Genomic DNA, 15,011 nt, shown 5'->3' on the forward strand with positions numbered 1-15,011 from the left:
CTTTAGAGACTTGGTTAATCTTGTAATATAAGGGCACATGTTCCAGAAAACATGATAATATGTGGCATCTGAAATTTCACATAGCAATTATAGAGTGTTGCACTTAAATGTCATTTGGTGCTTATTTGATGCGTAAAAATAAAACAAAACCTAGAAATGGAGGATGTGTTAGTCAATTGTTATATCTGGTGTCAGCAACCCTAATCCCTTGAGAAACCTCTATGTGGTAATCTGCTCCTGAAGTGATCCCACTTTCTGTCATTCATTCCTTCGTGTAATCCCTTCCTTTGCCTGTGGGCTGCATCTAATGACTTGCTTTTAACAAATAAAACAGGGCAAAAGTTTTGGAATGTCACAAGATTAGAGGCTAGAGACAAGAAAGAAGATGAGAAAAGACAGTGACTTCTGTTTTGCATGGACTCTCTCCCTTGCCTTCTCAGATTGCTTGCTTTGCTGAAGCAAGCTGCCTTCAGGGAAAATCCTACAAGGAAAGCAATTGTGGGACAGTGAAAATCTGAGGCCCTCAGTTCAACAGCCTGTGAGGGACTGAATTCTGCCAAAACCACACAAGCAAGCTATGAAGAGCTTTGCAAGTCGGACCAACAGATGAGACTACAGTCCCAGATAACAGATAACACCTTGATTTCAGCTTGTAAGAAGACTGTGAAGCAGAGAACCCAGATAAGATGTGCTTGAATTTCAGACTCACAGAAGTTGTGATATAATAAATACGTGTTGTTTAATGTCATTAATTTTGATGATAATTTGTTATGCAGCAACAGAAAACTGATGCAGATTTGATACCTGGACATACGGTGCTGCTGTAACAAATACCTTAAAAATTGGGTATGAATATAGAACCAGGAAGTGGGTAGAGACCAGAAGAATGTTGAAGACCAAGATAGAGAAAGCTCATATTGCCTGAAACAGACCTTAAGTACAACTCTGCACTTTGAGGACCTGGCTGGTGAGGGCTCAAGTGGTAGTTAGGAGTGTATTATTGAAAACTGGAGGAAGTAAGGTTCTTTTTATTTAGTGGCAGAAAGCTTAGCATATTGTCTTCTACAGTACGTGGAAAGTAGAATGTGTACATAATAAACTTGGTGATCTAGCTTCTGACCCCTTCTAGCAGCTTATAATATAATAAGAAATGAAAGAAATTGAAGGAACTGTTAAATAAAACATAACCATTGATGATTTTGAAAACTCTTAACTTCTCCAGACAGCAAAAGATGCTAAAACAAAGAAATGGATTCCAAGAACTATTAGGAAAACATGGTCAAGAGTGAGACCGTAAAACATTAGTTAAGAGTAACAAAAGATTAGTCAAGATCAACTCTTAACTAATGTTCTACAGTAAAAGGCTCAGAGTGTTATTCAGTTAGACAAAAGTCCTTTAAAGAAAAAAAGGCTGCCTCACAGATCCTCTACATTTAAAAAAATAAGGCATCTAGAAACTTCAGAGCTTTGTCTTTCAGACATCTCAGCAGAAGCCTAAGGTAGAAAATGGTTCATTTCAAAGATATTTGTGAGCATGTCTTTTGTTTAATGTAATAAATGCCAAAGAGATTCACGGGAGGTTCACAGTTTTTGAGAAACCGCCAGTAAAAAGAATACAAAATGAAAGGAGGCTATCGGACCCCCAAAATTCTACTGAGAGGAGGCAGGCTGAGACAATTGCTCAAAGTCAAATATGTGCTACCTTTCCTGAAAAGGGAAGGAATACTTAGAGAGTCAAATAAGAACTGAGAAGGCAGAACTGAGAGCCAAGAGAGATTTTTCACAGACCTTGAAGCCCAAACAAGGAACTCCCAACATGAGCCCTTCTAGATATTTCAGAATTGCTATGGACCAGTAATTTCTTTTTAGTTCTAATCCCCCCCCACACACACTTTGAATTAAAATATCTATAAGTTATTCTATGCCTTTATTACCATTATATATTGATGGGCTTGGGGGCAGATTACTCTCTAGTGTCAAAGATCTACAAATGGAAGAGCTATACTCAAGGAAGTATACCCATGAACCTAATCCACAGCTGGAGCTAACTCAGATGAAGAAATAGGCTTTGAACTGATGCTATAATGAAATGAGAATGTTGGAGAGCTTGACAATTAATGTGGTTTTTATGTGTAAAAGATATGTAACATTAGAAGATAAACTGTGCTACTCAGCTTTTAAAATACCCTCCAATATCTTATCTTCTTCTGTTCACTCCCTTTATAATACACATTCCCTACCAACCAAGTGAGGGATGGACATAGTGACGTGCTTCTAACAAATAGAGTATGGAAAAAATGATGGAATATAACTTGCAACATTAGGATATAACAGACAGTATTTTCCGTTTTGTTCTCCTGCCCCTTCTTCATTGCTTACTTGGATGAAATAAGCTACCATGTCGAAGAGTAATACATGGGAAGAAAGTGAATATGGCCTCCATCCAAAAGACCTTGAGGAAAGGAGCATGTTAATACAACAGCCTTCTGACAACCACGTGACAAATTTGGAAGCATATTCATTTTAGTAAAACCTTCAGATGAAATTGGCTGGCATTTTAGTACCAGCCTATGCAAATATCTGAAGCAAAAGACCAAGCTATGCCATTCCCAGAATTCACCACTCACAGAAACTGCGATAATACGTGTATTGTTTCCTTTTCCTAAGATAAACTTCTAAGAGTGCAATTTCTGATTTGCAAGATAAGTATATTTTTGGTTCTATGAGAAACTGCTATAATCTTTGGTCAAGTGGCTATGCCATTTTTCATTTCCACCAGCAGTGTGTAAGTGAGCAAGTTTCTTCATATCCTCAACAGCATTTGGTGTTAGCACTACTTATTATTTACTCATTTTCATATGTGCATAGTGATATTTGCATTCTTTAATGGTTAATTATATTCAGTATTTTCCATGAACTTATATGTCATCAGTGTATCCTCCTGAGTAAAGTATCTGATCACGTCTTTAGCCTATTTTTAATCAGATTGTCTTTTTTAAAAGTTCAATTTAATTGTTCTTTAAATATCCTAAAAGCAAGATGGCAAATATTTTCTCCTACTCTGTAGTTTGTTTTACTTACTTTTTTTGGTTGAATTGTATATTTAGTTTTATTTGACAAACAAAAATCACTTTGCAACACCAAGATGGGAGGATCAGTTGAGCTCAGGAGTTCAAGACCTGCCTGGGAAACATAGCGAGACCTTGTCTCTAAAAAAATAATATTATTTAAAAAAATTAGCCAAGTATGGCGGCACACACCTGTAGTCCCAGCTACTTGGGAGGCTGGAGCAAGAGGATCTCTTGAACTCAGGAGATTGAAGCTTTCACACCACTACACTCCAGTCTGGTCAACAAAGCAAGACCTTATCTCAAAATAAATAAATACATAAAATAAATAGATAAATAAGTAAATAAACAATAAATTGATGAGTGTAGAGATAATTATACATCTGTGAAATGATCACTACCTTCCATGTCATAAGCTATTTATAACTTCCAAAATTTTTTCCCAATCTTTTATTTATTTATTTATTTATTTATTTATTATTGTTACCTCTCTCATAGAAGCATTTAATATATGGCCTACCCCCTAGGAATTGTTTAAGTATATAATGCATTATTGTTAACTATATAAACTGTGACATACAGTCAATCTCTAGGAATTACTTTTCTTGGATAACCAAAATGTTTTAACTGGGGCACGAACTGGGCCCCGAGGGCTCTGGGCAGCCCAATATCAATGGATTTGCTGGTTACAGCCCATGCCACACCTCTCACAGGTTGGAATTGTGTGTCTGGGGCTCTCTTAGGCTAGAGTTGCACGTCAGTGACTCAATCAGCCTGAGGTTGAGGGGGCAGTTCTGTACTCATTGTTGCCCTGGTGGGGGCTGTCTGTGCTGGCCTCAGTTTTGCTCCCAGCTCCACTGGGCATTGCCCTAGTATGATGAGAGAAGAGACCACTTCTTATATAGTTTCTTATAATTTCTTGTTTGCTGAAAAGGTAAAAGTTAATAAGCAGAAGTGAAATTCATAGTCAGACAGCCCGGCGCCTCATTTCAGGCCTGGTAGTTAAAATTCAACCCCTGACCTCACCACTGTGTTATCCGTAGATTCTAGACGTTGTATGAGGGAGCATTGTGAAACTCCCTGTTCTGTTCTGTTTCACTCTGATTACTGGTTCCTGCAGCCCCCAGTCACGTACCCCTCACTCGCTTAATTAATCACAACCCCCTCACTCTTTAAAGTTGTGAGCCCTTAAAAGGGACAGGAATTATTTATTCAGGGAGCTCAGTTTCTAGTCAGCCGATGCTCCCAGCTGAATGAAGCTCTTTCCTTCCACAATCCAGTGTCTGAGGGATTTTGTCTACAACTCCTCCTGCTACAATGACAGTTCTCTGCCTGTGCTGTGAGGGCATCTGGGGCATCCTTTGAAGTCCAGGTGAAGGCAGCCATGCCTCCACAGCTTGTTCATTCTGGGCCCTTGTAAAGATGGCACCATGGAGACACCCCCAAGGTTGATTTGAATGTGCCATCCAGAAGGACATCTCCTTGGGCCTCATCCCACCTGGGCCCAGTGGAGCCATACCCGATATGGTTGAAGAGCGGTTTGCTACAATGCAGGGAATAGAGACTTGAGGCATCATGAGCAGTAAGTGCCAAAGTCCTGTGGGTGCATGAGGCTCCTCTTTTGACATAGATCTGCTCCTCAGGCCTGGTAACTCTGATCCTGTAATGGGAGTGGCAGCACTGATAATCTGTGAAATGCCTTCAGGGGCATTCTTCCATTGAGTTGGGGAATATCACCTGGTTTCTAAACCTTCTTAATCTCTTTTTCAAAAGGTGGCTTGGTCATATACTTGGTGTTCGCTCCTGAACATGCTTTTTCATTCTTTACAACACAGCTGGGCTAAGAATTTTCCAAATTTTTTAGTTCTGCTTTCCTTTTCATTATAAATTCCGTGTTTAATATTTCTTTCTTTCTTCTCACACTTTACTATAAACTGATTTAAAAAAGCATGTTGCACCGTCCACCATCTGCTAACATATTTCTTCTTCTGTGAAATATCTTATTTCATGGCTCAGAAATCCCACCTTCCACAAAACACTAGGACACAAACACAATTTAGCCAAGTTCTTTGACACTTTATAACAAAGATCGTCTTTCCCTCATTTTCCGGTACCTTGGTCCTCATTTCAATTGAGACCTCATCAAAATGGCTTTCACCATCCATTTTCCTACCAATGCTCTGATCACAACCAGCTAGGTAACCTGTGAGAAAACTGAGGTTTTCTCTAAAGCTGTCCTTTTCTTCTGAGCCCTCACCAGAATCATCCTTAATTCTCCTCTTACAGCAATGCAGGCTTTTTCTAGCAAGCACTTCCAAACTTTTTTCAGCCTCCAGTCAGTAGTGAGTTCCAAAGCCACTTCCACATCTTTAGGTATTTTTTATGGCAACATTCCACCTCTCGGTACCAATTTCTGTCTTAGTGCACTCATGCTGCTATAATGAAATAGCTGAGATTGGGTAATTTACAAACAAAAGGAAGGTACTGCTTAACAGTTTTTGAGGCTGGGAAGTCCAAGATCAAAGTGCCAGCAGATTTAGTGCCTGGTTAGGACTCATTATCTGCTTCAAAGTTGGTACCTTACTGTGTCCTCGCATGACAGAAAGGGTGAACAAGCTCCATTGAACCTCTTTTATTAAGGCGCTAATCTCATTCATGGGGATTCTACCCTCGTGACCTAATCGCCTTCTACGGGATCCACTTTTTAATATGATTGCACTGGAGATTAGGTTTCAACAGGTGAATTTTGGGCAACACAAATATTCCGACCACAGCATGTTAATATCTTGGTTAAAGCGTTTCCTTTTTCATTTCTAAAATGACTATAGCTTGTTTATCTCTTTTGTTCTTAAATGATTACAATTTCTGACATACGAAAAACAACATTAATTAAGAAAAATTATTTTCAGACTCAGATTTTTTTATTCATTATTTGCTTTTAAGAAATGCGTAGGAATCAGAACTCTGTGCAATTGGAAGTTTCTTTGTTGAACTATTAGTTATTGCACATCACTTGCAGTGTATTATGTGACTAAAGGTATGTTTCCATTACTTTGTTTGGTGCATATTCATATGGAGCCAAGAGATCTAAGGGGAATTTGTTGAAAGTTAGCTAAGAGTGCCTTCATCACAGGATGTTGACCACATTGATTTTTTAAAATAGATTCCTATTTTTTTTACTTGAAATATCTTTTGTCCAACTAGACTTCCAGAATGGATTGCAGAAATACAGATACTAAGTGAAACATGTTCAGTTATAATATTAGTATGTATTTTAATATGAAGCTATTTTTCACATGCCCATGTGGCCTTTTGCACCTATATATAGGAAGTTCTTGTGCTACTTAGAATACGATAGAAAATAATCTCAAAAACATTGAAAATATGTCTATGCAATATTCACATAAATTTAGACGCATACTTAAATGGCCATGAATGGCACTTTATTCTGTTTCCTAAAATTATTTACAATGCATAATTTGTCTTCTTCTTATTTTGATCATCAATGTATAACTTTAAATCAAGCTTATGATCCAGTGAGAAATGGTAGTTAACTTAAGAGTTCATCAGTTGATTATTAATTTCTTGTCATCTCCCTTCCTCTTACATACACTGGTCTAAATTAGACAATTTTATTCTATTGTACTGTATTTTAGGTTCAGGAGGCATGTGTGCAGATTTGTTACATGGGTAAATTACATGACACTGAGGCTTGGTGTACAAATGATTCCATCACCAAGGTAGTGAGCATAGTACCCAATAAGTAGCCTCCCAACCCAGGCCCCTTTCCCCATCCTCCCATTTCAAGCAGTCCCAGTATCTATTGTTCCATTTTTTTACTGCCATGTGTATTTAATGTTTAGCTCCCACTTATAAGTGAGAACATGCAGTATTTAGTTTTCTGTTCCTGCATTAGTTTGCTTAGGATAATATCCTCCAGTTGCATCCATGTTGCTGCAGAGGACATTATTTCATTCTTTTTGTGTGGCTGCATAGTATTCCGTGGTGTGTGCGCACCCTGTTTTCTTTATCCAGCCCACCATTAATGGGCGTCTTCATTGATACATGTCTTTGCTATTGTGAATAGTGCTGTAATAAACATATGAATACATGTGTCTTTTTGGTAGAAGGACTTATTTTCCTTTGGATGTATATCAATAGTGGTATTGCTGGGTCAAATTGTTGCTCTGTTTTAAGTTCAAGGAGTAATTTCCAAAGTGCTTTCCACAATGGTTGAACTAATTTACATTTCCACCAGCAGTTAATAAATGTTGCCATTTCTCTGCAGCCTTACTGGCCTGCTATTTTTGGACTTTAACTGATGTGAGATTGTGGTTTTGATTTGCATGTCTCTAATGATTAGTGATGATGAGCATTTTTTTCTATTTCTTCTTTTTAACTTTTATTTTTAAGTTCAGGGGTACATGTGAAGGTTTGTTACATAGCTAAACTTGCGTCATGAGGGTTGTTGTAAAGATTATTTCATCACCCAGGTATTAAGCCTAGTACCCATTAGTTCTTTTTTCTGAACTTCTCCCTCCTCCCAACCTCCACCCTACCAAAGACCCCACTGTGTGTTTTTCCCCTCTATGTGTCCATGTGTTCTCATTATTCAGCTCCCACTTGTAAGTGAGAACATGCAGTATTTAGTTTTCTATTCCTGCATTAGTTTGCTAAGAATAATGACCTCCAGCTCCATCCATGTCCCTGCAGAAGACATGACCTCATTTTTTTTATGTCTGCATAGTATTCCATAGTGTATATGTAGCACATTTTCTTTATCCAATCTGTCATTGATGGACATTTAAGTTGATGCCATGTCTTTGTTATTGTGAAGAGTGCTGCAATGAACATACATGTGCCCTTATACTAGACTGATCTATATTCCTTTGGGTATATAACCAGTAATGGGATTGTTCTGTCTTTAAAACTTGGAGGAATCACCACATTGTCTTCCACAATGATTGAACTAATTTACATTCCCACTAATAGTGTGTAAGCATTCCTTTTTCTCCACAACCTTGACAGCATCTGTTAATTTTTTCACTTTTTAGTAATAGCCTTTCTGACTGGTATGAGATGGTATCTCACTTTGGTTTTGATTTACATTTTCTTAATGCTCAATGATGTTGAGCTTTTTTTCCATGTTTCTTGGCCGCATGTATGTCTTCTTTTGAAAAGTATCTGTTCATGTTCTTTGGCCACTTTTTAATGGCTTTGTTTTCTTGTAACTTTGTTTAAGTTCCTTATAGATGCTGGGTATTATACTTTTGCCATATACATAGTTTGCAAATATTTTCTGCCATTCTGTAGGCTGGTCTGTTTAACTCTGGTTTCTTTTGCTGTGCAGAAGTTCTTTAGTTAAATTAGATCTCATTTGTTAGTTTTTGCTTTTGTTGCAATTGCTTTTGCTATCTGCATCATGAAATCGTTGCCTGCGCCTATGTCTTAAATGGTATTGCCAGGGTTTTTATAGTTTTGGGTTTTACATTTAAATCTTTAATCTGTCTTAAGTTAATTTCCGTGTGTGGTGTAAGGAAGCAGTCCAGTTTCAATATTCTCTATATGGCTAGCCATTTATCCCGGCATCATTTATTGAATAGAATATCCTTTTCCCATTGCTTGTTTTTGTCAGGTTTGTCAAAGATTAGATTGTTGTAAATGTGTGGTCTTGTTTCTGGGTTCTCTGTTCTGTTCCTTTGGTCTCTGTGTCTGTTTTTGAATCAGTACCATGCTGTTTTGGTTACTGTAGCCCTGTAGGATAGTTTGAAATCAGGTAGCATGATGCTTCCAGCTTTGTTCTCTTTGCATAGGATTGCATTGGCTATTCAGGCTCATTTTTTGTTTTATGTGAAAGTTGAAATAGTAGTTTTTTCTAGTTCTGTGAAGAATCTCAGTGGTGGTTTAATGATAGTGACATTGAACCTAAAAATTGTCCTGGGCAATGTGGCCATTTCAGCTATATTGATTCTTCCTGTCCTTGAGCATGGAATGTGTTTCTATTTGTTTATGTCATCTGTGATTTCTTTGAGCAGCGTTTTGTAGTTCTCCTTGTAGAGATCTTTCACCTCCCTAGTTCGCTGTATTCCTAGGTATTTTGTGTGTGTGTGTGGCAGTTGTGAATGGGAGTACATTCCTGATTTGACTGTGTTGACTGTTGGCTCATTTGTCTGTTGGTGTATGGGAATGCTAGTGATTTTTGCACATTGATTTTGTATTCTGAGACTTTGCTGAAGTTGTTTATCAGCTTAGGAAGCTTTTGCGCTGAGAGGATGGTCCTTTGAAGTTGAGCTCCATTTGGGCTGGAGTTGCCAAAGTGCTCTCACACTGCTGGCAATACCACTCCATAGGAGATGGTGGAGTCATGGGTTTAGGTGTGCTGGTGGGTGTGGCAGGTGTGCCACTAGGGCAGAGGCACTCCAGCATGTGGCACCATGGGCAGGGGTGCTTAGGAGGGGATTATAGGAGCATGGCAAGTGGAAGGTGTGTGCACTCTAGCAGGGATCACCATGGGCAGTAGGGGTGCTCTGTTGGAGGTCCCATGGGCAGGGGGCACTTCAGCAGCTGTAGTGGGAATGTCATAGGTGGGAGGTGCTACAGTGGGTGGTGCTGCAGGTAGGAGGCCTAATTTGGACAATTTTATAATCTTCATATGGCATATACAATTTTTTTCTTTTTATACTGTGATAAAATATACATAATGTAAATTTACATTTCTACCCATTTTCAAGTGGACAATTCATTAATTACATTTGTATTGTTGTGCAACTGTCACTACCACTTACATACAGCACATTTTTTGTCATCCCAAACTGAAACTCTGTACCCATTAAAAAATAAATGCTTGTTATTCTCTCCCCACCAACCAAATGTTGGTGAGGGTGAAGAGAAAAGGAAACACACACGATTGGTGGGGATGTAAATTAGTTCAGCCACTGTGAAAAGCAGTTTGGAGATTTCTCAAAGAACTTAAAACAATTACCATTTGACCCAACCATCCCACTTCTGGGTATATACTCAAAGGAAAATTATTCACTCTATCAAAGAGACACAAGCATTTGTATGTTCATTGTGAAACTATTCACAATAGCAAAGACATGGATGGAATCAACCTTGAAGCCCATCAATAGTAGATTGGATTTTTAAAAATGTACACCATGGAATACTATGCAGTCCTAAAAAAGAATGAAATCATGTCCTTTGCAGAAACATGAATGAAGCTAAAGGTTATTACCCTAAGGAAATAATGCAAGAACCAGATGATATATATGCATCTCTTACACATATATATTAAATCACTGCTTAATGTTTTTTCTTGTTTTATATGAAACAAGAAAAGTTTATAAGGTACAATGTACCTTATAAATATGTACCATTTGTGTATATCAATTAATGTAATTCACTGCACGTATACAATGTATAATGATCATATCTAACTAGCAAGCTCATCACCTGAAACTTTTAAAATACAAAAAGTAACCCATGTTAGCGAGAATGCAGAGAAAGGGTAACTCTTATACACTGTTTGTGACAATGCAAATTAGTACAGCTAATATGGAAAACAGTATGGTGTTTCTTCCAAAACTAAAAATAGAGCTACCATGTGATCCAGCCATCCCACTACTGGGTGTTTATTCAAAGAAAAGAAAATAAGTATATTGAAGAGATAGTTGTGGCAATAAACTCCCATGTTTATTGCCACACTATTCACAATAACCAAACTATGGAATCAACGTAATTGCTCATTAATGGATGAATGGATAAAGAAAATGTGGTACATACACACAACAGAATCATTATTTAGTGATAAACAAAATCATGTTATTTGCAGAACATGGATGAACTTGGAGACCATTGTATTAACTGAATTAAGCCAAACACAGATAAATAAATATCATATATTCTTACTCATACATGGAAGCTAAAAATAGTCTTGGATATCTTTTTATTTTTTGCTGAAATGCTCTGGCTAGAACATCTGATATTTGCTGAATATGAGGGACAAAAGTGAGTTGACATATGCAACTTATAATCTATAAATTGGTTTTATGCAGATTTGAGGAAATAATTAAAAAGCTAATTTTTATTCATGTTTGGTATTGTTATGTTGTGAACGACTTAAACAGATTTTATGGTGACACTTTGAAATAAAAAAGAAGCTTGCAAAGTCAGAAAAAAATAGAAAAACATAAATGAGGCAAAACACCACATATCTGGGTGATTATTCACCACCATATTACCCATTTTGCCATAATAAAAGTTTTACAAGAAATAAATATTGTTCTTGCCATATTATTCTGAGGAATCTTATAACAAAGATTCAAAATTTATGAATTATACTTAAAACCTAAACAAAATGATTTCTGTTCCAATTTTTGAGAAGACAAGTCATTAACATCTAATCAATTATTCATAACAAAACATTAACATAATATAGAAAACTCATATGATGAGTGTCTCAATCCAATGCAAGCTATAAGTATAAAAACCAAAACTATATGTAACCTTTACATTAACCATGTCAAGGCAAATGCTGTCAGTTTTTTTGCTTGCAATTACTTTGTTGTTTAGATTTTTGTATTTTTGTATTAATAAATTAAGATAATGTTAATCATATTAATATTAGTCATATTAATATTACTAAAAGTCTTTCAACTTAAGCATCTCTTATACATATATATGAAATCATTAATGTTTTTTCTTGTTTTATATGACATTTGTGAATTGTAAAATTTTTGTTTGTTTTGTTTTAGTACTGTGTAAATAAAACCTGCAGAAAAGTTCATTTAATGGGATATAACTGTAATGCCACCACAAAATGCAAAGGGAAAGGGGTAAGTCACTTTTGTATCTGAATTACATGTTATTCTTGTGGGTAATTCAAATAAACATCTGTTTATGAGGATTGAGAGTCTAGGTTGACTTGCCTAGCTCTGGTAGACTAATATAAAGAAAATTAACTGACCTAATTTCAAACTATATAACATATTAAGTGAATTGTACCAGATACGTATTGAACTGTAAGCAGTCACAACTTAGTAATATGTTTAAATAAAAACATTTATTCTTCTTCAACACAAATAAATGCATTTTTACTTATATCATGAACATATTTCTTCTCCCACACACATTTAATAATTAAGGCATATGAGTATACAATATTTTACAGAGTATACTTAAAAACACGTTGACATATCAGGGAATATTTTTTTCTCATGGAGAGACTTCCAATAGGAAATGCAACTTCACGCAAAAAGCTTTTTTTATTTCTTCTGAATTGTCTATTTTAATCTGGAAATTTAAATTTGTTACTTTTATATTGCATTTCCATTTATTAAAATTTATAATTTGAGAGTTTTAAAAAATTATTTTCCTAAAAGAAAATCAGTGTGTGATATAGTCAACATTGTAAGAGTAACCTCAAATTCACCAGAATGCATTAATATTTAATTCTATAATTTCTAAAATAGTTGGATTCAGAGGATATAAAATGCTACTACATTGTCAGTAATTTGCCATCAGTTATTAACAAAGAAAATAGCCACATTTTAATGTTTTGTTTTTTTTTCTGTAATTATAATTTTTGGCTTGAATTTTTTACTTCCTCTGTTACATTTTAGTTCTTCAGCCTTATTATTTTTTACAGTATCTCAACACAAAGTTATGCAATATCTCAACACAAAGTTATACGTTTTTTGTATAACTTTATACATATCTGATATGTGTAACTTATATACATTTTTATACATTATCAATTTTTGCTACCATGTTTCATTGGGTTCACAATTGTTTTCTTAATATATTATTATTTACATTCAGTTGTTGTTTTACTTCTACTTTTTAGATTTTTTTGATAAAACCTTTTACTATGAAATATTACATTCATAAAGGAAATACATAAGGTAAAACTTCCATATTTATTTAATTTATATTTCTACATATGTTATATTTTGTAGTTAAAATGTTTAAAAAGAAAAACGACTTAAAAATAATTATATGTAATAGAAATCTTACTGAGTCTAAGCAAATTTGCATAGACTTTCTAATGACAGGTCTCAATAGACAGCTTTATCATTTATCATTCCAGTTCAATTTTATTAGCATGTAGGTGTTCTGAAATACCATTATTCATGAAATGTTGCCAGTTATAATAGTGTCGTTCTCTTTTTATTAATGATATACTTTTCATTAGTTGCCATGAACATTTATAATTTATTACTCTGAAAGTTAGTAATCTAAGCATCAGTATAAAGAAGTTAAGAACATAACAGAATATTAAATTCAGACTTTTATGCATGATTCAATATAAGTGGTGGATATTCTTGCCTTGTCCTTATTGTGAAAGAAAAAATTTCAAGGCTTCACATTTTGGTGTAATATTTGCAGAATATTTTTTATTATAATTTTCAATTAAAATTATTCTTTTATTTCTAGTTTAAGTGTTTTCTATTATGAATAAGTGTTAAATTTTACCAAAGACTTTTTCTGCATCTATTGACTTTACTCTATGATTTTCCCCTTTAATCTGTTAATGTACAAATATATTTATTGATTTTTAAAATAGTAAGCCAACTTTAATTCCCAGAATAAAACCAACCATGACCTGTTTTTAGTTCAATTTTTGAGTATTTTATTTGATATAAATGTTTCTATCTTATGGATTTGATAGTTTTATATCTTGTACTTTATGTTTCTGATTTTGTATCAAGGTTATGCTATTTTGGTGGTGCTTCTTCATTGTGTATTTTCTATAGTAGCTTTAAAAAAATTAGCAGACATTTTTCAGAGCAACGTTTGGTTTACATAAAAACAAGCACCAAGTACAGTGAACTACAATATATCTGCTCCCTCTCCCTCCCTGCTTCCCCTATTATTTTACATCTTGCCTTAGAGCGATGCCCTATAATTCCTGTGCTACTAATTATACATTATTATTAACTACAGTCTACAGTTTACATTGAGTTTAATTCTTTGTACATTCTATGGGTCCTAAAAATATATAGGTCTTTCAAAATATGCGTCTTAAAAAATATACGGGTCTTAAAAATATGTTTCCATTATTACAGTATCATACAGAATAGTTTCACTGTGCTAAGAATGCCTGTGATCCACATATTTAGCCCTTCATCCTTTTCCATAAACTCCTAGAAACCCGTGAACTTTTTACTGTTTCTTAGTAATATTTATTTATGATCCCTCCATGTCTTTTCATGGCTTTATGGCTTATTTGCTTTTATTATTGAATAATATTCCACTGTACAGATGTACCACAGTGTGTTTGATCATTCTTCTATTAAAGGACAATGTGGGTTTTTCTTTTTCCATTTTGGGCAATTGTGAATAATGTTGCTATAAACACTCATTTACAGGTTTTGGTGTGGACATAAGTTTTTATTTCAGTTGGGTAAATACCAAAGGAGCACAATTACTGAGTCATATAATAGCAGCATGTTTGTTTAGTTTTGTAGGAAATTACTAAATTGTCTTTCAAAGTAGATGTATCATTTTCCGTTCTCACCAACAGTGAATGAGAGTTCTTGTGGCTTGACATACTCACCAGCATTTGGTGTTTTCAGCGATTGGGATTTTAAGCATTCTAATTATTTAGTGGTAACTCAATGTTGTTTTAATTTGCAGCTTTCTAATGACATATGATGTTGAGCATCTTTTATTACACTTATTTGAAATATGTATATCTTCTATGATGAAGCATCTTAATCTTTTGCCTGTTTTTTTAAAAAATATATCCTCCATTATCCCCTTCCCCTAGCCCCTGGTATCCACTATTCTACTTGAGGTTTATATGAATTGACTACTCTAGATACCTCATATAATTGGTATTATACAATATTTGTCCTTTTGTGTCTAGCTTATTTCACTTAGCATGATATTTTCAAGCTCCATCCATGTTGTATCACGTAACAAAATTTCATTTTTTTAAGC

The 15,011-nt window shown here is 35.1% G+C and overlaps 1 protein-coding gene across 1 annotated transcript in view; it reads left to right on the top strand.

The window, feature by feature from the left end:
- LOC103786903 (disintegrin and metalloproteinase domain-containing protein 18) overlaps window positions 1–15,011 on the top strand; it is a 153,533-nt gene that overhangs the window by 96,191 nt on the left and 42,331 nt on the right. The window contains exon 17 of the mRNA XM_034965981.3: window positions 11,822–11,902. Coding sequence (XP_034821872.2) covers window positions 11,822–11,902 — 81 coding nt within the window. The remainder of the gene's footprint in view (window positions 1–11,821; window positions 11,903–15,011) is intronic.

This window comes from Pan paniscus, chromosome 7 (genome assembly GCF_029289425.2).
Source record: "Pan paniscus chromosome 7, NHGRI_mPanPan1-v2.0_pri, whole genome shotgun sequence".
NCBI lineage: Eukaryota > Metazoa > Chordata > Mammalia > Primates > Hominidae > Pan > Pan paniscus.